Source organism: Phacochoerus africanus, chromosome 16 (genome assembly GCF_016906955.1).
Source record: "Phacochoerus africanus isolate WHEZ1 chromosome 16, ROS_Pafr_v1, whole genome shotgun sequence".
NCBI classification, from domain to species: domain Eukaryota; kingdom Metazoa; phylum Chordata; class Mammalia; order Artiodactyla; family Suidae; genus Phacochoerus; species Phacochoerus africanus.
Window position 1 is genome coordinate 10,492,355 of NC_062559.1, and position 24,347 is coordinate 10,516,701.

The 24,347-nt window shown below is 41.6% G+C and overlaps 1 protein-coding gene and 2 pseudogenes across 1 annotated transcript in view; 2 read left to right on the forward strand and 1 right to left on the reverse strand.

The window, feature by feature from the left end:
- The window catches only part of IFT56 (intraflagellar transport 56), a 48,307-nt gene that overhangs the window by 22,967 nt on the left and 993 nt on the right, over positions 1 to 24,347 (reverse strand). Inside the window, exons 3-7 of the mRNA XM_047763552.1 lie at positions 20,349 to 20,441; positions 17,947 to 18,061; positions 16,163 to 16,212; positions 10,710 to 10,855; positions 8,932 to 9,103 (exon numbers count right to left, since the gene is read on the reverse strand). Coding sequence (XP_047619508.1) covers positions 8,932 to 9,103; positions 10,710 to 10,855; positions 16,163 to 16,212; positions 17,947 to 18,061; positions 20,349 to 20,441 — 576 coding nt within the window. The remainder of the gene's footprint in view (positions 1 to 8,931; positions 9,104 to 10,709; positions 10,856 to 16,162; positions 16,213 to 17,946; positions 18,062 to 20,348; positions 20,442 to 24,347) is intronic.
- Positions 4,321 to 7,110, forward strand: LOC125117448 (60S ribosomal protein L36-like; annotated as a pseudogene).
- LOC125117580 (60S ribosomal protein L17-like) lies at positions 18,644 to 19,173 on the forward strand (annotated as a pseudogene).

Below are 24,347 nucleotides of genomic sequence, written 5' to 3' on the forward strand. Positions count from 1 at the left end.
AGGAAAGGCTTATGAAAATGACAAGCGTATAGCTCTTGTGTCACATATTTATACAATGTTTTACGGTTTACCAAGAACTGAACATGCTGTTTCATTTGCTCCACGGGACTCTAGGAAATAGTCGGTGGGATTATTATCATCCTCATTTTACAGATGAGAACACTGAGGCTTATAAACAGTAAGTGATTGAACCCCACGCTAAGCAGCAACTTTGAAACTGGTGAACCCAAGTCTGAAGACTCTTAGAGTTAGCCTTTTCTTTCATGACAAAAGGGTATAAAGGAGCTAAACTTCTAACTAAGGCTGTTTTTCAGTCCGACCATTCCACGAATATCCTGAATTTTCATAGTACCTCCTTCCAGCTGAATTGACCTTTCCATGATGCAATTAGAAGGTATTGTTATTATTTAGTATACCTATCAGCTCTTGTATTATCTTGCCCCTTAACTCCCCTCAGAACAAATGATCAGCCATTTCCAGTGTCTTCACTAAAGTCCTAGACTCACTTAGCCCCTCTCTCAACTTTCTGCCATTCCTATTTTACCAATCTATAATTTTCATTATTCCTCTGCAGCTCCTTTTTCTACTTCCACCAGTGGGTACCTAGGCTTTTCTGGACAAAATAACTCAATTCTTGATTGTTCTCACTAAGCACTATAAACTTCTACCTGGTATTACATGGAGTACAGCTTGTTTAGCAATCCTTTTACTAATCTTTTCTCTTGTCCACAGCAGCAGTTTCCAAGTCTTGGGTAATATATTAGGCTAGATCAACAGTTTTCAAGCTTTTTGATCTCAAGATCTCTTTTAAATCTTAAAAATTATTAAGGATCCTGAAGAGTTTTTGTTTATGTGGGTTATAACCATCAATATTTATTACATGAGAAATTTAAACAGAGTAGTTCCCATTATGGCACAGCAAAAACAAATCTGACTAGAAACCATGAGGTTGTGGGTTTGATCCCTGGCCCCACTCAGTGGGTTAAGGATCTGGTGTTGCAGTGAGCTGTGGTGTAGATCGCAGATGAGGCTGGGATCCGGCATTGCTGTGGCTGTTGTGTAGGCTGGCAGCCGTAGCTCCGATTTGATCCCTAGCCTGGAAACCTCCATATGCTGCAGGTGCAGCCCTAAAAAAAAAAAGAAAAAAAAAGGAAATTTAAATAGAAATTTTAAGTATTCAATTAATCAAAAGTAATAATAAAAATAAACCCACTACGCATGAACACAAATAACATATTTTTCACTTAAAAGCTGTATTTACCAAGACAAAAATTTAGTGAGAAGAGTGGTACTGTTTTACATTTTGCCAATTTCTTTAATGTCTGCCTTAACAGATGACAGCTACTTGGCATATCTATCTCTGGAATCAATCTATTTTTGAAATCATGTTGTCTCTGGAAAACGTCACTGCCCACCTGTGCGAATGAAAGTGAAAAGACAAAGTCTTTTAGTATTATGAGGACAGCTTTGATCTCAGCAGTGGCAGGTCAGGACCGAGGGGGAGGTAAGCGAGATGCCTAGCGCACAGGACTTAACGCAGCACTCACGGGTACATGAAGAAATGTTTCAACACCACTAGTCATCAGGGAAATACAAATCAAATTACAAAGAGATTCCATGTCACATCCACTGGGACGGCTGGAATCAAAAATGTCAGATAATAACAACTAGTTGGCAAGGATGCAGAGAAACCGAAACTCATGCATGTTGTTAGTGGGAATGTAAGCTCGTGTAGCTCCTTTGGAAAACAGTCTGGTAGTTCCTCAATTACATATAGAGTTACCAGACGACCGTATGGCTCCCAGGTATATACCCAAGAGAAATGAATGCATGTGCAAAAACACGTACACAAATGTTTACCGCAGCATTATTCATAACAGAAAGCAGGTGGAAACAACCCAAATATCCATCAGCTGACAATTAGAAAAATAAAAGGTGTTATATCCATACAATGGAATATTATTTGACCATAAAAATGAAATGAACGAAATACTAAAATATGCTATAACATGATGAACCTTATAAACATCATACTAGGTAAAAGAAGCCAGTCATAAAAAAATCACATATAATCCCTTTTACATGAAATATTCCAAACAGGCAAATCTATACAGACAGAAAGTAAATTAGCAGTTGCTTGGGGCCAGGGGTGGTGGGGGAACAGGAGCAGATAGCTAAAGGGTATGGAGTTTCTTTTTTTTTTTTTCTTTTCAGGGCCACACCCTTGGCATATGGGAGTTCCCAGGCTAGGGGTTGCATTGGAGCTACAGCTGCCTGCCTACACCACAGCCACAGAAATGCCAGATCCAAGCCATGTCTTTTTTTTTTTTTTTTTTGGCTATTTCTTTGGGCCGCTCCCGCGGCATATGGAGGTTCCCAGGCTAGGGGTCTAATCGGAGCTGTAGCCACTGGCGTACGCCAGAGCCACAGCAACGCAGGATCCGAGCCGCATCTGCAACCTACACCACAGCTCACGGCAACGCCGGATCGTTAACCCACTGAGCAAGGGCAGGGACCGAACCCGCCACCTCATGGTTCCTAGTCGGATTGGTTAACCACTGCGCCACGACGGGAACTCCCAAGCCATGTCTTTGACCCATACCACAGATCATGGCAACTCCAAATCCTCAACCCACTGAGTGAGGCCAGGGATCAAATCTGAATTCTGGTGGATACTGGTCGGTTTGTAACACGCTGAGCCACAATGGGGATGTTTTGGTGTTTCTTTTTGAGGTAATGCAAATGTTCTCAAACTGACTGTGGTGAAGACTGCACACTGTGAATATACTAAACATCACTAAATTGTATACTTTAAAAGGGCAGGAGTTCCTCTATGGCTCAGCAGTTTAAGAACCCAGCATTGTCACTGCTATGGCTCAGGTCACTGCTGTGACACGGGTTCAGTCCCTGGCCTGGGAACTTCCCACACGCCATGTGTGCAGCCAAAAAGGAAAAAAAAAAGGGGGGGGGGGTGAACCGTACGGTATGTTAGTTAAAATTACAAATAGAAGATGTGGGTGATCTTGTAATATGTTTGAGTGAAAATGACCTTTCTAGAAGCATAACGAATACAAGTGGGGTCATATACTCTTTTTTTTTCTTGGTCTTTTTACCATTTCTTGGGCTGCTCCTGCGGCATATGGAGGTTCCCAGGCTAGGGGTCCAATCGGAGCTGTAGCCACCGGCCTACGCCAGAGCCACAGCAACGCAGGATCCGAGCAGCGTCTGCAACCTATACCACAGCTCACGGCAACGCTGGATCCCTAACCCACTGAGCAAGGCCAGGGATCGAACCCGAAACCTCATGGTTCCTAGTCGGATTTGTTAACCACTGAGCCATGATGGGTACTCCTCATATACTCTTCTACAAATGTTTTCCATTCAACTAATATGAAGAATATTTTGGAGTTCCCGTCGTGGCGCAGTGGTTAACGAATCCGACTAGGAACCATGAGGTTGCGGGTTCGATCCCTGGCCTTGCTCAGTGGGTTAACGATCCGGCGTTGCCGTGAGCTGTGCTCTAGGTTGCAGATGTGGCTCGGATCCCGCGTTGCTGTGGCTCTGGCGTAGGCCGGTGGCTACAGCTCCGATTGGACCCCTAGCCTGGGAACCTCCATATGCCGCGGGAGCGGCCCAAGAAATAGCAACAACAACAACAACAAAAAAAGACAAAAAAAAAAGAAAAGAAATTGTCCTCATGAAATATGTGCTTTTACATTCAAATTTTCTGTGCTCTATATTTAAAACATATATTAGGATTTTATCTTTTTGATCTGATTTACTAATCTTTGTCTTTAATTGAGAAATCAAACCTTTTAAATATAACTACAGATAATATGGATTTGAAAAAGGCAAAGCAATAAGGCTGTTACAAGATAATATCAGAGAACATGACTTGGGCTAGGAAATCATTTCTTAAACAAAATATAGAAAGCTCTAAACATAAAGAAAGAAAGAAATTTGATGACATTTCAGGCTAATTGCTGATATTTACTGAGAGTTTACCATGTGTACCAAGCTAAGGGCTATAATAATTCAGTCCTATTACTTGGCGTATTTTGCAGATGATGCTTACGGAGGTTAAGCAGCTCACTGAAAGCCACGTAGCTAGTAAGCTAGGACTGGAATGTGGGTCTATCTGCTTTCAAAGCTCCTGTTCCTAATCACTACCCTGGAGGCCTTCCCAGTTTGGAAGTAAGGGGATAAAATTTCTTTATCCTCTGAAACCAGTGTCTTCCTTCCTCTCACCGGCATCCTGTATTCACTGCTTCTATGTCTTTGTCATCTACTTGTCATAACTCTGCCATACCCTTTAGGACAATGGCCAACCCAAGTGAATCCAGTTATGAAAACCAATGGCTTTTTCTCAATCTTCACCTTTACTGACCTCTTCTGAACCTCCTTCTTCTTTGAATGGGATTTTCCCTTAACTTTTTAGTCATATTTTAAATTTCTCATTCAACCATTACTTAGTTGGCATCAACTTTGTGTGTGCACTGTGTCAGGTCCTAGAATACAAATGTCAAAAACAGCCTCAACCTGCAATTTGTTTGTCCAGATTAAAGAAAATTAAAGTAGCTTAGGGAGATCCCATTGTGGCTCTGTGGAAACGAATCTGACTAGTAACCATGAGGACGCAGGTTCGCTCCCTGGCCTCGCTCAGTGGGTTAGAGGTCCGGCATTGCCATAAGCTGTGGTGTAGGTCACAGACGTGGCACGGATCTGATGTTGCTGTGGCTGTGGTGTAGGCCGGCAGCTACAGCTCAAATTGGACTCCTAACCTGGGAACTTCTACATGCTGTGGGTGTGGCCCTAAAAAAAAAATAAAAACAAAAAGAAGCAGGTTAATGGAGTTCCTGTCATGGTGCAGTGGAAACGAATCTGACTAGGGACCATGAGGTTGCAGGTTCAATCCCTGGCCTCACTCGGTGCGTTAAGGATCTGGTGTTGGCGTGAGCTGTGGTGTAGGTCACAGACGTACCTTGGATTTGGCATTGCTGTGGCTGTGGCGTAGGCCGGCAGCCGTAGCTCTGAATAAACCCCTAGCCTGGGAACCTCCATATGCCTCGGATGTGGCCCTAAAAAGACAAAAGACAAAAAAAAAAAAAAGAAAAGAAAAGAAGCAGGTTGGTGAGGCCCTGTGCAGATCTCCAAATACTCTGAGCTCCAGTGCGGGTCAGGGCCACGGCTCTGTGCTACCCCCTGGCTGTGGGCTTCAACAAGGGCCACAGGGTGACCAAGAATGTAAGCAAGCCCAGGCACAGCCCCTGCCGCGGGCGCCTCTCCAAGCATATCAAGTGCCTGTGGACATGACCTGAGAGGTGTGCAGCTTCGCCCCTTACGAGCAGCTGAGCAGCTGGCCATGGGGCTACTCAAGGTCTCCAAGGACAAGCAGGCCCACACGTTCATCAAGAAAAGGGTGAGGATACACACATCCGCACCTAAAGGAAAAGAGAGGACCCGAGGACTGTTCTGGCCACCATGAGGAAAGCAGCAGCCAAGAAGGACAGTGCTACCTCTCCTCCGTGCATAATAAAACCTTTTCAGAAAAAAAAAAGATAATTAGGCAACTGCTACATAATAAGCATGATTTTCTATATACAAAGCCATGTATAATAACCATATTATTGCCAATTATTTGTTGGTAAGATAAAATATTCATATTGTTATAAACATACAATTTGGCTTATATATATATATATACATATATATATATACATATATATATATATAAAATCATGCTTATTTTTGCAGCTTTATACATATAAAATTACAGCTTATTTTCGGTAGCTGTATTATTATGTGTATGTATATATATATATATATATATATATATATATACATAAATTAAGAGCAAAGAGGTATGTACACCTAAATTCAAAATAAGTTTTTTTTCCCCCAGCCACGCCCTCAGCATATGAAAGTTCCCGGACCAGGAAGAGAATGACCCACAGCTGTGGCAACATCAGGTCTGTAACCCACTCCACCAGGCTGGGGATCAAACCTGCACTGCCCTCAGAGACACCACTGGATCCTTATCTCCTGCAGTAAGTTTTGTTGTTGTCTTTACCTTGCCAGTAGCATGCAGAAGTTTCCGGACCAGAGAGTGAACCTGTGCCACAGCAGTGACACCGCCAGATCTTTAACCTGCTGTGCCACCAGGGAACTCCTGCAGTAAGTCTTAACAGTTAAGTCTATGGGATTTAGAATCAGAGTTTGAAACCTGAGTTTCTCACTTGTTAGTTGTATAACCTTGGGTACTTTAAGAATTAAGTGAATCATTACAGATTATTCAATGCTTACTATAGAAGACCAGAATGCTTTGATGTTGAACCATATAATATAAAACCCATTACAGAAGTTACTAGAGGAATGCCTGCTTTTAAATGACTTAATGAAATTATCATAAGTAAACACAAACTATATCCTATTGTTATAAAAAAAAAACCAACCCCACCTTTTTAGGGTACATTTGACATAGTCACCTACTTCTGGAGAACACTATGAAATCAATGTGTAAACTGCATGGACACAATTTCAAGGGAAAAAGCATGCCTTTGGGAGATGGGAAGCGCAGTTTGGTGTCCGGACTTGGAGAGCGCTAGGCCCACAGCACGTTGCTAGCTGTGCCACCCACACCAGACTGTAGAAAGAACATGTGCAGACAAAATGTAAACATTTAATAGGTTGGACCTTATACTAAAACTAGCAAAGTCCCCAAGACTGACTCAAGGTAGAAAGGCAAGAATGCAGTTCTTTTATTTGTTCTAACCAAAAGGTGAAAACTCTAACAATACCAAACTGCAAATCCAGTTTGCTATTAAACTGCTGAGGCTGGGAACTAGCCAATTAGGCAGACTCAAGGGATTCTAATTGAAATGAGGATATCCAAGAATGTATTTTACATAATATGTAAAAGGATTGCTGCACTGCATTCGAAGCAATTTAACGGACAAGAATTTATTTTGCCACAACTGACCATCTTTATCCACAGGAGCCAGGGGCATGGGCGAAGGACAAGTGCTCCCTCTCCGGCCCCCTGCCCTGCCAACTGCTCAGCACTGGTTCACTCAGCAGGTGGCCCTCTGCCAGTGTGACGCTTGTGAGTAGTGCTCCTTGCTATTACACAGTCACATGTGATTCGATAGCGCAGTTAATTTTCTGGTTTCAGTTTCTTTCCTTCCTCTTCCTGCTCTAGGGTTGTATGATGCCATTTAAACTGCTTTTGGGGCAAAGTGAGAGTTTAATTTTTTGACAAATGCACAAATTTTACATTTAAATTTTGGTGGCTTCTGACAACAACTAAAGTAATAGCCAAAGCAGTAAAGGCCAAGGGCCAGGGGATCAAACCTGGGCACCAGCAGCCACCCAAGCTGTTGCAGTGACAATGCTGGATCCTCAACCCACTGCGCCACAAGAAATTTCCAAGCATGGCTCCCTTGTAGGGCTAACATAAAAATTCTGTACATAAAGTTTATATAGATATGTAAACCTGAAGCTGTATATGGGTACAGTATTAAACATGCTATCTATATGTTGATTTATACATCTGCTTCTATGTGTCTGTGAATGTGTGCGTGTATGCAGTTAAACAGAATGGGATTGTAATGTATGGCCTCCTGTGCACTGCATTTCCCATAAAAAGAGAGATAAGAGAATTTATCCACAGGCTTGTCAGGGAAACCAAATAATGGATATGAAGCAGTCTGCACAGGTAAGGAGTTAACCACTTTCTAAGCACGTATAAAATGTCCACCACTGCTGTCTCGTGGGGAAACCTTCAAGGAGACACTGAAGTGTGCTGAGCAGAGGAAGGCACTCGAGGAAATGGGACTGTTGATACAAAGCCACAGTGGTAAGAAAGTGTGGGTGTGTGGAGCAACCTCAATGGTTGGACTGGACAGAATAAGGCCAGTGGCAGGAGAATTATTTCACGAACTGAAATAAGACAGAAGGAATGCCTGAACTAGAGCAGGGGCAGAGGAGAAGAGGGGCCAGATAAAAGAAATGTCTGGGATGGAGAACTGCTAGGAACTGGTGGGTGATTAGATGGTGGATGAAGCAGAAGACAGTGATGGAGAGCCTACGTTTGGGGTTTTGTTTTTGTTTTCACTTTTACAGCCACACCTGCGGCATATGGAAGTTCCCAGGCCAGGGGTCAAATCAGAGCTTCAGCTGCAGCCTATGCCACAGCTACAGCAACACTGGATGAGAGCCACATCTGTGAGCTACACTGCAGCTTGAGGCAACTCAGTATCTTCAGCCCACTGATCGAGGCCAGGGATCAAACCCACATCCTCACAGAGACTATGGCGGGTCCTTAACCCACTGAGCCACAATGGGAACTCCCACAAACATATTTTAGAGAAAGAAGTGAAAGCACTCGGTTTTAACATATTTAAGTTAATGTAAGGCACACATCTACGATATATTAGACACACAGAGGAAGGAGTTCCCATCATAGCACAGCAGAAACGAATCCAACTAGGAACCATGAGGTTGTGGGTTCAATCCCTGGCCTCACTCAGTGAGTTAAGGATCCGGCATTGCTGTGAGCCGTGGTGTAGGTCGCAGACATGGCTCGGATCTGGCGTTGCTGTGGCTGTGGTGTGTAGGCTGGCAGCTGTAGCTTAGATTCCACCCCTAGCCTGGGAACCTCCATATGATGCAGGTGTGGCCCTAAAAAGCAAAAGAAAAAGAAAAAAGAAAGAAAGAAAAAGAAAAAGAAACCAGAGAGAATTTGGAAGTGAACATTCTTTTTAGAATATCTGATAAATATAATTATTTATACAGTTAGGTTCTTATAAAATCATACTGGCTATAACAAAGGGATACTAATCAAAAGCAACAGATAGTGGAACTTCATGAATGACCCAGGAAACGCAGGGTAATTCACACTGGTATTACGCTAAAAACAAGTTTCAACACTACCTCGGCCGCTTTGCCGTTGTAAAGGCGAAAATGATTGCAGGCCTTAAGGTTGAGTGCGATGGTACTATCAGGAATTTGCTGAAGATAAACAGCCAGAACTTCTTGAGACACATCGTAGTAATCCAACTTGTAGTAACACAGGGCCACATAAACGTTGAGGGCAAGGTACTCCCTGTCGGGGGAAAGAAGAAATGTTGTCACACTAGACTTTCTAATAGCTCCAATGGACAGCAAGACAAAGAGGACTTTGCTCCTCCTAAAGGAAGAAGGCAATATAGTCAGTATAGTATTTTTCTTTCTGTAAAATAATATTCGGGTGTTTTGATATAAACACTAAGAAATGACAACTAAGAGGATAAAGGGAAAAGTTCAACTCCTACTTGTTTATGTTAAAAAATGAACATAATCTAATTAAGCATAAATGCAAATAAACAGACACTGTACAGAGGACGGACAGACAGGGCAGGTGGATCTGATGACAGAGAATGGGGGAGCGGTTGATGGCGAAGGCCAACGAGGGAGCAGGGAAGCGGATGAGATTTGGGGGTGGAAAGAGGCCAAAGCAGTCAGTGAAAAGTTAGAATTTACTTCTTCAGAAGGGTGTGTTTCTAATTTTGTCAGCAAGTTACCTACAATGTAACTACAACACTGGAACGGATCCACCTAGATGCTACATTTTCAACAGGTGTGATATCACCCCCAAAGGGGCATAAGTTGGTTCTCACGGAGAGGTGGAAAATCGTACTCATTTTATGTACGAAGCATAGATATACATACAGCACAGAAACAGAAATACAGATTATCTGTGGTGTTAAAATTTAATGGGTTCCTGTTGTGGCTTAGCAGGTCAAGAAGCCAACTAGTATCCATGAAGATGAGGGTTTGATCCCTGGCCTTTCTCAGTGGCTTAACGGATTCACTATTGCCCAAAGCTGTGGTGTAGGCTGTGGATGAGGCTTGGATCCTGTCTTGCTGTGGCTGTGGTGTAGACCATCAGTTACAGCTCCAATTCAAACCCTAGCCCAGGAACTTCCATAAGCCACAGGTGCAGCCCTAAAAAGAAAAAAAAAAAAAAAAAGTTAATCATATTTGGAGTTCCCGGTGTAGCTCAGTGGTCACAAAACTGACTAGTATCTATGAGGATGAGGGTTTGATCCCTGGCCCCACTCAGTGGGTTAGGATCTGGCTTTGCTGTGAGCTGCAGGATAGGTCGCAGACAAGGCTCAGATCTGGCATTGCTGTGGCTCTGACATAGGCTGGCAGCTGTAGCTCTGATTTGACCCCTAGCCTGGGAACCTCTGTATGCCGGGAGTGTGGCCCTAAAAAGCAAAAAATAAAAAATAAAAAAAATGAAAATTTCATGGGAGAGCAATTAAGGGTGGGGAGAGTCTAAAAAGATTCCTTGTAAGGGAGATGACAAAATAAAGGTGAAGAAACCCTAGTCTAGACAATACTGAGGTTTTGTTTTTGTTTTTTCTTTTTTGGCTACCCCACAGCACATGGAGCTCCAAGCCAGAGTTGCAACTTATACCACAGCTGTGGCAACACCGGATCCTTAGCTCACTCTGTCAGGCCAGGGATGGAACCGGAGTCTCTACCAATCCTGCCAGAACTCCAGGGGGAACTCTAATAATAAGGAGCTCTAAATCTCACCAGATTATCAGTTAAACAGATTTGAAGGCATGGTGATAAGAGACCCAAAAGACAGTGGTCCTCAGCCAAACGAGGTACAGAAACCAACAAAGTGAGATTTCAAGTAGACATAAAAGGACACGGACCTGTTGTCTAGCAGAATCCGCTTATAAATATCAATAGCTTCTTGGTAGTGAGATCGCATATAGTGGATCGAGGCCAAACTGAGCTGATCTTCGGTGACATCCTGAAGATTCTGATGAAAGTTCATCAATTTCTTCTCATCATTAAACTAAAAAAGTAAGAGAGAAAAAGCCGTGTAAACATTCACATCAGAGAACAGTTAGAGAAATCAATACCCAGGTTACAGAGATTTTAACTCCTCCTCCTCCGCGTGTCGATCTGCTCTCCCAGGTTCCCTTCGGCTCCTTGTCTTCTTGTCCTCCTTTCAGAGAAGCATGAAAATTACCCCTAGAGTCAGAGCCTTGACAATGGAAAGCCTTTCAAGTACAGCTCATATTAATTATGTGATTCCCCTCCTCCTTTTACCTTTCTATTTCTCTCTCCGTATTTTCTCTTTCCTTTTTTTCTAGGTCTCTATATTCCTTACATGCTGTCTATAAGAGAGAGATTTAAAACAGAAGGACACAGAGAGGTAGAAAGGGAAAGGATACAAAAGATATAATAGGGAGGGACTGGGAGTTTGGGGTTAATAGATGCAAACTATTGCCTTTGGAGTGGATAAGCAATGAGATCCTGCTGTACAGCACGGGGAACTATGTCTAGTCACTGGTGATAGAACACGATGGAGGACAGTGTGAGAAAAAGAGTGTGTACACACACACACACGTATATATATGTGTATATATATGTGTGTGTGTGTATATATATATATATATATATATATATATATATATATATATGTGACTGGGTCACCTTGCTGTACAGTAGAAAATTGACAGAACACTGTAAAGCAGTTATGTTGCAAAAAATAAAAAAAAATCATTAAAAAAATAATGTACATATTTTAGTTACTAATGTGTATACATATATACAATATATATATGACTGGTCACTTTGCTGTACAGCAGAAATTGACAGAACTTTGTAAATCAACTATAATAAAAAATTTTTAAAAGAGGAGTTCCCGTCGTGGCGCAGTGGTTAACGAATCCGACTAGGAACCATGAGGTTGCGGGTTCGGTCCCTGCCCTTGCTCAGTGGGTTGACGATCCGGCGTTGCCGTGAGCTGTGGTGTAGGTTGCAGACACGGCTCGGATCCCGAGTTGCTGTGGCTCTGGTGTAGGCCGGTGGCTACAGCTCCGATTGGACCCCTAGCCTGGGAACCTCCATATGCCGCGGGAGCGGCCCAAAGAGATAGCAAAAAAAAAAAAAAAAAAAAAAGAATTAAAAGATATAATAGGAGTTCCCGTTGCGGCGCAGTGGTTAACGAATCCGACTAGGAACCATGAGGTTGCGGGTTCGATCCCTGCCCTTGCTCAGTGGGTTAACGATCCAGCACTGCCGTGGGCTGTGGTGTAGGTTGCAGACGCGGCTCGGATCCCACGTTGCTGTGGCTCTGGCATAGGCTGGCAGCTACAGCTCCGATTAGACCCCTAGCCTGGGAAACTCCATATGCTGCGGGAGCGGCCCAAGAAATGGCAAAAAGACAAAAAAAAAAAAAAGATATAATAGACAGGAGTTCCCGTTGTGGCGCAGTGGTTAACGAATCCGACTAGGAACCATGAGATTGCGGCTTCGATCCCTGGCCTTGCTCAGTGGGTTAAGGATCTGGCATTGCCGTGAGCTGTGGTGTAGGTCGCAGACGTGGCTCAGATCCCGCGTTGCTGTGGCTCTGGCCGTAGGCTGGTGGCTACAGCTCCGATTGGACCCCTAGCCTGGGAACCTCCATATGCCGCAGGAGCGGCTCAAGAAATGGCAAAAAGACAAAAAAAAAAATATATATATATATATATATATATAAAATAGATAAACACTAATCAAATAAGAGCTGGTGTACACAAATAGGACAAAAATGACAAAGCAGGCTTTAGAGATAGAGATATTTCATAATACTAAATGTCTGAATCCACCAGATGGACATAACAATTATAAATCTGCATGCACTTAATGATAGTTTGCAAAACATGTAAAGCAAAAATGGAAAGAATTAAACAAAGAGAGATAATTATAGTGTGAAATTTTTTTTTATAATGTGAAATTTTTAAATGCACCAAAAATAATTATTCTCAAAAACTGCCTGTGGATAATTAGATAAACTTCCTATAAAACAGTTCAGCAATATCAATTAAAAGCTTTAAATTTTTATTGCTTATACTCAATAACTTAATAAGTTGATTTCTAGGATGCTAGAACTACATTTAATTAAAATTCAAAACAATCTATGGGAATTCCCCTTGTGGCTCAACGGGTTATGGACCCGATGCTGTTTCCATGAGGATGCAGATTTGATCCCTGGCTTCACTGAGTGGGTTAAGGATCAGGTATTGGTGCAAGTTGCAGCGTAGGTCACAGATACGGCTGGTATCTGGTGGTGTCTCGGTGTTGCCATGGCTGTGGGCAGGCGTACAGCTGCAGCTCCAATTTGACCCATAGCCTGGGAACTCCCACATACCATGAGTGCCAACATAAAAAGAAAAAAAGTCTAGAAGACAAATAACTAGGAAATGCTGAATAAATTATGGCATATGCATACAATGGACTGTTATAAAAAAACTATGGTTTTTAAAACAAGTAACACAGGGATATATGCTCATAGTGTAAAGATAATATATTTTTTAAAGTAAAATATAGGAATTCCCTGATGGTCTAGTGGTTAAGACTCAGTGCCCTCACCACTGTGGCCCAGGTTTGGTCCCTGGTCTGAGAACTGAGATTCCACATCAAGTCACTGGATTCTGAAGCTAAAAAAAAAATTAACTAATTAATTACATTTTTTTTAAAAGCAGAATACAAAAATATATATTTAACATGAATCCCATTCTGGAAAGCACATAAAAACACAAATAATAACATACAAAAAAATAATTATCCGACTAGGAACCACAAGGTTGTGGGTTCGGTCCCTGGACTTGCTCAGTGGGTTAAAGGATCCGGCGCTGCCATGAGCTGTGGTGTAGGTTACAGACGTGGCTCAGATCCCATGTTGCTGTGGCTCTGGCGTAGGCTGGTGGCTACAGCTCAAATTCAACCCCTGGCCTGGGAACCTCCACATGCCGCGGGAGCGGCCTTAGAAAAGGCAAAAAGACAAAAAAAAAAAAAAATTTTTCCCAGGGAGTTTCTGCTGTGGCTCAGCAGAAATAAATCTGACTAGTCATGAGGATTCGGATTCAATCCCTGGTCTCGCTCAGTGGGTTAAGGATCCGGCATTGCTGTGAGCTGTGGTATAGATCACAGAAGGGGCTTGGATCCCACGTTGCTGTGGCTGTGGTGTAGGCCGGCAGCTGTAGTTCCAATTTGACTCCTAGCCTGGGAACTTCCATATGCTGTGGGTACAGCCCTAAAAAAGCAAAAAACCAAACAAATAAACAAAAATAATAATTATTGCATAGGGAAATATACCAAAAGGTTGAATTGCAGTTAGCTTTAAATATGGTAGATGATATATCCTTTTTTTTGAATATTTATATGTTTAATGGAATTAATGTATAATTTTATAATTTGAAAAATTATTTTTATTGTTTGCTGTGCCCCCAACATGTGGAAGTTCTACGGCCAGGGACTGAACCTGAGCCACCGTAGAAACAACGCCGATCCTTAACCTGCTGAGCCACCAGGGAACCCTGAAAAATTATTTTAAAAATAATTTTATGGGAGTTCCCGTCGTGGCGCAGTGGTTAACGAATCTGACTAGGAAACATGAGGTTGCGGGTTCAGTCCCTGCCCTTGCTCAGTGGGTTGAGGATCCGGCGTTGCCGTGAGCTGTGGTGTAGGTTGCAGACACGGCTCGGATCCCGCGTTGCTGTGGCTCTGGCGTAGGCCGGTGGCTGCAGCTCCGATTCAACCACTAGCCTGGGAACCTCCATATGCCATGGGGGCGGCCTAAGAAATAGCAAAAAAAAAAAAAGACAAAAAAATAATAATAATAATTTTATGATGATGATCAAAATTATTGCTATAGAGCAATTCTGAAAAATGTGTGTTTATTTTCAGGAGTCAGGACAAGGTGTCTTTTGATTATGTTTCCTAAGAGACAATAAGATGGTGTTAACAGCTTAATCTTAAATGATTACTGCTTGAGAAGAACTAAAACCTATTATCTCTGAATAAATTAACAGGGCAAAAAATTAATGGGGGATAAAATTCTATAAAATTAATACCTATGTTCTACTTGTTGTAGAAATATTAATAAGAATTTCTACTTATGGAGTTCCCGTCATGGCTCAGTAGTAATGAACCCAACTAGGATCCACGAGGATGAGGTTTCAATCCCTGGCCTCAATCAGTGGGTTAAAAATCCAGAGTTGCTGTAACCTATGATGTAGGCTGGCAGCTACAGTTCCAATTTGACCCCTAACCTAGGAGCTTCCATATGCTGTGGGTGTGGGCCAAAAAAAGAAAAGAAAAAAGAAAAAAGAATTTCTCCTTAATTCTCATTCATCCTTGTTGGTAACAAGAAGAAAAAGAAAAATATTTTAAAAATAAAAAGTGCGGGGTACCCTCCTACACTGTTGGTAGGAATGTAAATTGGTATAACCCCTATAGAAAACAGTATGGAGGTACCTCAGAAAACTAAATACAGAACTATTGTATGACCCAGCAATCCCACTCTTGGGCATATATCCAGACTAAACTGTCCTTGAAAAAGATACATGCACCCCTATGTTCACTGCAGCACCATTCACAATAGCCAAGACATGGAAACAATCTAAATGTCCATTGACAGACGAATGGATTAATATATATATATATATATATATATATACACACACACACACACACACACAATGGAATACTACTCAGCCATAAAAAAGAACAAAATAATGTCATTTGCAGCAACATGGATGGAACTAGAGACTCTCATACTGAGTGATGTAAGTCAGAAAGAGAAAGACAAATACCACGTGATATCACTTATATCTGGAATCTAATATATGGCACAAATGAACCTTTCCACAGAAAAGAAACTCATGAACTTGGAGAATAGACTTGTGGTTTCCAAGGGGGAGGGAAGGGAGTGGGATGGACTGGGAATCTGGGGTTAATAGATACAAACTATTGCATTTGGAATGAATACGCCATGAGATCCTGCTGTGTAGCACAGGGAACTATATCTGGTCACTTGTGATGGAGCATGATAGAGGATAATGTGAGAAAAAGGAATGTATATATATGTGTGTGACTGGGTCACTTTGCTGCACAGCATAAAACTGGCAGAACACAGTAAACCAACTATAATGGAAAAAATAAAAATCATTATTAAAAAATAAATAAAAATAAAATATCTTTGCTATTATGATAGAAGAAAAAATACAATAATAAAAATTGTGAAGTCAATTATACTTCAATTTAAAAAAATACTTAAAATTTTTTTATTTCAAAAAATAGAAACAAACGTGTGAAATGAGAACATAAATACCTTGTGAGCCAAGTGGAAGAGGAGGCGGTTTTGAAGTCGGCTTTTTGGAGCTGAGAAAAAAAGAAAAAAATCCAAGCTGCTTATTAAAGAACTCAATTGTCTATGGCACTTAGTCCTTTGCAGGACTGACTTGACATTCGGATAAATCTTCCCAAATCCTTACCTATCTGATCCTGCTATGTCTCTGCTGTAATTTGTATTATTTTAGTCTAGTTCTACTGCACAGCAGCAACAATATCAAGACCCAAAAGAAAAATGTCCTATGGTTCTGCCCTTGCACACCCCTCGTTCTTCTTGATTCTACCGTGTAAAGCACAAAACAGCACACCTCGCAGCTCAAGCAGCAGCCCACCCTGTGTCATTCACACTGAACCAAACACAGGAAATAAACACTCATAATCATCTCAATACATGTAGGAGTTCATGAGCATTTAGCTATTCTTCCAGTATTCTTTGTCAATTCCTTCTAAAATCTCCTTTCCACGATTATACTGCCATGTGAAATACTGGCCCAGTTTCCATTACGTAGATCCCCTGGCAGGACCATTCACTATCTGGTAGCAAGACAGTTAAGCAAAAAATTTAACACCTTTTAAGTTCCAGATTCCCTTTGCACTCCTGGAGAATCTTCCTAATTCTAGAAACTCAATCCTCTATCTCTTCACAGCAAAAAAGTCATACTTCAATGTATAAAAAAGAAAAAATAAATATGGAAAGAGAGAGAGCTACCTTGACCACCTCCTATGTGTCTAACACGGTTCTAGGCACAAAGTCTAGAAACATGAGATAAACAACTCAAAGGCCTTTATAACTAAATTAGGAAGAAATACATTAGCAAATTGAAACAATTTGGGCACAAATCAAGAGGCTTCAAGTTCCACATTTTCCATGAATTTAAACTGGAATTCTTCCTAAGTATGCATAGATCTGCTAATTCTCTAAGAATCTGACCCTAGAATAGATTCTTCCCTCAAAAATTTCCTAACAAACATTCCTCTGCCCATTTTCTCTACATTTCTTTGATTCACACTCTAATTATTCTTTTTTTAATGATTTTTAGTTTTTCCATGATAGTTGGTTTAAAGTGTTCTGTCAATTTCTACGGTACAGTACTCTAATTATTCTTAATCTTCCCTCCCATATTTCCTTTTGGTCCTAATCTTATTGTCAAATTTGAGTCCAGTTCTCCTAAAATGACTGTAATGGCAAGTAAAGCAAAAAGGAAGAAATTTGGGTTCTTCAAGCTGGAATTTCTTGGCTTCTCATTTAGAAGCAGGAAAAGAAGCTTCATAAAATTTAATTTCTAACAGCCTGAACTCCTATCAACTCCTATAGCCAACTCCTATCAGCAGCAGGAACTTCCTACCACGCTGGGGCCTGAGAAAGACACCCTCTGCTCTTCCCTCCCTCATCCTTTTGCTTTTTTGCGTTTTGGCTGCACCTGCAGCATGCAGAAGTTCCAGGGCCAGGGATCGAACCTGCACCACAGCAGTGGCAACACCATATCCTTAACCCATTAGGTCACCAGGGAACTCCTCATCCTTCTGCTTTTTGGCTGTAGCTTCTGAGGAGGTAAAGTGGGGAGCACTGAGATTAACTCTCTTTTTAAACATAAAGTTGCTAAGAGCCAATATTCTTTGAAGAGTAAAGCTTTTTTTCTTTTAGCTTTCTAATATCACTTGATTTTTGCTGAATAGAAAAAGGAATTAAATAAGTTTTAAACTCTTCCAAATGACTCTTTACTATTAGTGATGAATACTAGATATTAAAAGGGCCCATTTTACCTTTAAATCCAGCTGCTTCAGCTTGTTTATACATTCCAAGAAAAAAGTAGGTACAGGCTAGGTTCACCCAGACTTCAGGATTGCAATTTTCCTCTTTTGTCGCATTTTCATATTCCTGAAACATACATTACGCAGTGATCTCATTTTGGCAGTAAAACAATCAAGGGGGCCATTCCGTTATGTAAAATGGAACAGGAGTTCTTCCCGCAACTAGGCAACTTCATATTTAGGGAATTCTATTCCATACCTATAATATTAAATATGGAAGCTAAGGCTCAATCCTACTCAAGCAGGGCTATTGTCCACATAACCTCACATTTGTTTTTTTCCTCTTCTAAAACTGATTTGGGCTGGAGTTCCCACTTTGGTGCAACAGGATCAGCAATATCTTGGGAGCCCTGGGACACAGGTTCAACTCCCGGCCTGGCACCATGGATTGAGGGTTGCCGAAGCTGAGGCCTAGAGACTGAGGCTCGGATCTGAACTCTGGCCTGGGAACTCCATATGCCAAGGGGCGGCCAAAAAACAGGACAAAAACAAATAAAATAAAATGAAATTGACATGGGCTAACAAGCTGCAGAAATGAAAAGTAACTAAAATATTTTCTTTTTGCTAACTAAAAAAAACATACAAAAGATACCTTATTAAAAATGTGCTGCGACTATTTCCCAGTAAGCGGCCTGAGGTGACCTCTAAAATGGTTGGCTATTCACTTGACCCAGAAAACGGCATGAAATCATGCAAATCAAGAGGTTCAAATCTTCGTGTTCACTTTAAGAGTACTCACGAAACTGCCCAGGCCATTAAGGGTATGCATATTCCAACACCACCAAGTATCTGAAGGCTGTCCCTTCACAGAAGCAATGTGTGCTGTTCCACTATTACAAGGGTGGCGTTGGTAGATGTGCCCAGGCCAGACACTGGGACTGGACACAGGGTCGGTGGCCCCAAAAGAGAACTGCATTTTTATAGCACACGCTCAAAAATGCAGAGGGAGATGCTGAACTTTAGGGCTCAGATGTAGAGTCTCTGGTCACTGAGCACATCCAGGTGAACAAAAGCCCCCAAGGTGCGGGCTGGGACTTACAGAGCTCCTGGTCAGATCAACCCTTTTGTTAAGATGATCCTTACTGAAAAAGAACAGGCTGCTCCTAAGCCAGAAGGGAGAGTGCACAGAAGAAAAAGATACGCTTGAAGAAACTGAAGGAACTCATGGCCTGGGAATAAATCCCACAAAACTAAATGGAAATAAATGCATGGGTTCGGTTAACTTAACATCTGATAACTTTAATACCCTATGAATTTCATTCTAACTGTTTTCTGGTTGGGTGTATTTGGCTCTACGTTTTAAAAATTTGCTGTTCTTTTGTTTTTGTCTTTTCCTGCCAAGGACACTTTCTGAGATTTACTTCGTCAACGACATCTTCCACACACTCTGTTTCTGTTTACCAGCCTTCACTAGATGCCTTTTTCTTTCTTCCTCCACTTGAGAAAAAAAGAGTACTTTTCTCCCACATCTTTCACCAATACTACCAGCTTCTATTCTGCCCTTTGCACAGCTTCACTTTTTCTTTATTGAACTTGTTGCTTCTGTTCATTTCACTTACTTATTACCTAGGTACTTTCATCTTAATAACACAGGCTCTTTAAATATCCTTAGATTACATTTTGAGAGTAAGAATATGCAGGAAATGTTTAAACAATTTCATTTATGAATTAAAAATTGACATAAAGCATCTGCAATTTTATCTAGATCCACGATTCCATGAATTGTTAATTATATTATAGGGTTTACAACGACCAAGAAAAACAACTTTCAAAACTACACTTAGAAACTATAAAGATAAGGAGTTCCTGCTGTGGCTTAGTGGGTTATGAGCCCGACTAGTATCCATGAGGATGTGGGTTTGATCCCTGGCCTCGCTCAGTGAGTTGAGACCCTCAGTAAGGATCTGACATTGCCACAAGCTGTGGCAGAGGTGGCAGATGCAGCTCGGATCCTGTGCTGCTATGTCTGTGGTGTAGGCTGAGGCCTATGGCTCCCATTCATCCTCTAGCCTGGGAATTTCCATATGTCCCAGAAGTGGCCCTAAAAGGAACCCCCCCCAAATTGAACATCTCATTAGTATATATCTAAAGGCAAAAAGTAAACAAGACATTTACACATATATGTGAACATATATAGAAGATTCCTGAAGCAATACATCAAAATGGAGCCAATGGTTACTTCCATTAACGGAGAAATCGGATTGAGGAAGGTAGACAGGGTGGCTTTTCTTCCTTTTGTTTTGTTCTCGTCTACATTGTTTGAACTTTACCATGAGCATGTACGACTACAATACAAAGTTTAATAACATTTTGAAATGACCCTTCTGTTACCAAAAAAAATTTTTTAAACTAACCTCCAAAGCTCTCTTGTAGTCACCCAGGTGAAAAGCACAGTATCCAATCCACAAATTAGTATCCTCTTCTTGTTCCCCAACATGACGTTTGAACTTCATGTTAAAATTTCATGAAAAAAAATCATAAATACTTTGAATACTAAACCCTCCATTTAGAAAACTGCTGTTATTAATGAACAATAAGAAACTGAAAGTTTTAGAAGCAAGATAATCTCGGTTTCATTAAACCTACACAGAACTCAGTACAATTACCTTTAAATTGTCACTGAAATATTTATACATTTATTTTTCTTTTTTGTTTTTTAGGGCCGTACCCGCAGCATACGGAAGTTCCCAGGCTAGGGGTCGAATCAGAGCTACAGCTGCCGGCCTACACCACAGCCACAGCCACAGCAACGCGGGATTCTTAACCCACTGAGCGAGGCCAGGGATTGAACCCGCATCCTCATGAATCCTCATCAGGTTCGTTAACTGCTGAGCCAAGAAGGGAACTCCCTGTCACTGAAATATTTATTCTCAAATATTTCACATTTGTTTTTCTGTATTTACTGACACCTAACTCCAAGAAACATTTAAGAGTTGATACTCTTAACAATTCTGGGTGATATATAAGGAACACAAGAATTATGCAAGTTCCCTGGCGGCCCATGGGGTTAAGGATCTGGCATTGTCATTGTTGTAGCACAGGTTCGATCTCTGGCTTAGGAAATTTGCATGCCGTGGGCACAGCCAAAAAAAATTATATGAAATACTTATCACCAAATAACAGGTTAGAGAAATTAAGCAATGAACTCAAGGTCACACACAGCTAGTAAGTGTGGTGGCAAGGCCCACCGTAGTCCACTGACTCCAAAGGCCGTGTCCTCACCCCCGGTGCACTACTGCATTCAACTTCACATGTTAGAACCTGTCTCATGAGCACACGCATGTATTTATTCATAGGCTATAACTTTTCATTGAAGATAAGCCATTAAATTCATTCTATTACCCTTGAACAGTCTTACCACAGTATTTAAGAATTTTTGGTTAATGCTGTTTCATTTGTTTGTTTATGGCCATACTTGTGGAATATGGGAGTTCCTGGGTCAGGGACTGACTCTGAGCCACAGTTGCAACCTACACGACAGCTGCAGCAATGCTGGATCCATTAACTCACTGCTGGGCCAGGGATCAAACCCTTACCTCTACAGCAATCCAAGACACTGCAGTTGGATTCCATTTTTTTTTTTTTTAAGTTTTTTGTCTTTTCAGGGCCGCATCCATGGCATGTGGAGGTTCCCAGGCTAGGGGTTCAATCGGAGCATAGCTGCCGGCCTACGCCAGAGCCACAGCAGTATGGGATCCAAGCCACATGTGTGACCTACACTACAGCTCATGGCAATACTGGATTGTTAACCCACTGAGTGAGACCAGGAATCGAACCCATGTCCTCATGGATGCTAGTCGGGTTCACTAACTGCTGAGCCACAATGGGAACTCCTACAGCCGGATTCTTAACCTCTGTGCCACAGCAGGAACTCCAAGAACTAAGGATGTTTAGAAAAATAACCTAATCATTTATGTCCACTGTGAAAAAATATTCAGGAATTTAAAAAAATATTCATGAATTCATCAGCCAACAAAAGAAAAGTCCTGTTTGAAGGAAAGGATCGAACCTTGGAGGAGGAGTCTGAGTGACCACGGAGAGGTGAGATTTTTTTTCACTCTATATGGCATTAAGTCAAAAACATGAGTGAAAAATTCAAAGTTAAACAGATTACTGCCACAAAACTTCAAGTGCCTCGACCATTACAAGACGAAGCCATCTATTGATGCTTTCCTGTCTGGAACAAGAAATTCCTTCTGCAGCTAACTCCATAACATTCGAGTCCTCCCCCCATCAAATAGTATGAATTTGAGTACAGCGCCTTAATTCTGAAGAAATTCTTATCTGAGGTCCTCTTGAATTTGCTGCAGGAATTCCCTGAAGCTCAGGGAGAGCTCTCGAGACTTCCTCACCCCAAACCATGGCAGTTCCTCTTCCCTGCGTCATTGTACTTTGGCTACTCAGGCATGTAAACACAGAGCAGAACCTCCTTGACAATTTAAAGGCAGCATGGGATTACACAAGCAGGAAAAGGCGGTCCCTGGCGCAAAGAAATGAGAGAAGAGAGAAAGAGACTGACAAAAATTAAGACATGCATCAGAGTTCCCGTCACGGCTAAGTGGTTAACGAACCCGACTAGGATCCACCAGGAAGCAGGTTCGACCCCTGGCCTCATTCGGTGGGTTAAGGATCCAGCATTGCCATGAGTTGTGGTGTAGGTCACAGACATGGCTCGGATCTGAAGTTGCTGTGGCTGTGGTGTAGGCCGGTGGCTACAGCTCCAATTAGACCCCTAGCCTGGGAACCTCCATGTGCCACAGGTATGGCCCTAAAAAGCAAAAAATAAAATTAAATTAAAAATAAAAAAATAAAGATGAGAAAGCTGATGCCAAAAGAGTTAAACAATATGCTTCATACGAGAGAACTAGTAAGAAACAGAGGACTATACATGAAAGACCGAGAAAGATACATAAAGCTAATTAAAACAATTATTGGTGATAGAATAATATGGCTGGAGTAGTGCTTTAAGAGAAATTATTGTGGCACAACACAACCAGGCTATGCTGTCTAAACTCTTCATCTCAGGGATCTCTGGTGGCTCAGAAGTTTAAGGATTTGGCATTGGTACTGCTGTGGCTCAGGCCGCAGCTGTGGTATGGGTTCAATCCCTGTCCCAGGAACTTTGCCTGCTGCAGGTATGGCCAAAAAACTCCTGAAACTTCTTTTTTTCAGTTTTAATTTTTTTTTTTTTTTTGGTTTTTTAGAGCTGCTTCCACAACATGTGGAAGCTCTCAGGCTAGGGATTGAATCAGAACTACAACTGCCAACCTATGCCACAGCTACAGCAACTCGGGGATCCAAGCCGCATCTGCAACCTACTGCACAGCTCAGGGCAAGGCCGGATCCTTGACCCACTGAGTGAGGCCAGTGATCAAACCCGCATCCTCATGGTTCCTAGTTGGGTTCATTAACCACTGAGCCACGAAGGGATCTCCCTCCCCAAACTCTTTTGTCTCTTCAATCTTTGGTGCACTCCTTCATTCTCCTATAACAGGTGCTCCCCACAAAGCACTTTCCCAAAGCATGGTATCCTTGGACCATCTACATCAGAAGCACTTAGGCTGCTCGGGAAAAATACCAGTTCCTAAGCATCACTGGAGACTAATTCTGTAAAGACTCAGAATATATAGGACATATAGGACAGAGTTCAGGAATGTACATTTTAATAAGTACACTAAGTGTCTCTGATACATATTAAAAGTTGAGAACTACTTCATAGAGATTTGAAACAGCCTCTGAAGATGTGGTATTTTAGACAATAAGTATGAAATATGACGGAATTCTTTAAATTTGATTTAAATGTCATAACATATAATAGGAGTAAATCACAAATTGATTTGGATGCGGAATGAACAATGTGTGAACTGACACTGTTCTAAATGTCCCTCTATTATTTTTAGGTTGTATTCACCACCAGTGGGACTAGACATAATTAAAAAGAGTCTCTTAAAAAATAAATTAAAAAAATTAAATTAAATTAAATTTAAAAAAAAGGAGTTCCTGTCGTGGTGCAGTGGTTAACAAATCCGACTAGGAACCATGAGGTTGTGGGTTTGGTCCCTGGCCTTGCTTCAGTGGTTTAAGGGTCCAGCGTTGCCGTGAGCTGTGGCGTAGGTCGCAGACACGGCTCGGATCCCAAATTACTGTGGCTCTGGTGTAGGCTGGTGGGCTACAGCTCCGATTCGACCCCTAGCCTGGGAACCTCCACATGCCGCAGGAGTGGCCCTAGAAAAGGCAAAAAGACAAAAAAAGTTCTATCGTTTCATTTCTAATCAGGTTTATAGTTAACTTGGAATTTGCCATCTGTACCTGGAGATGTACAGGTACAGCATGCACCCAGCTGTTCCAACAAC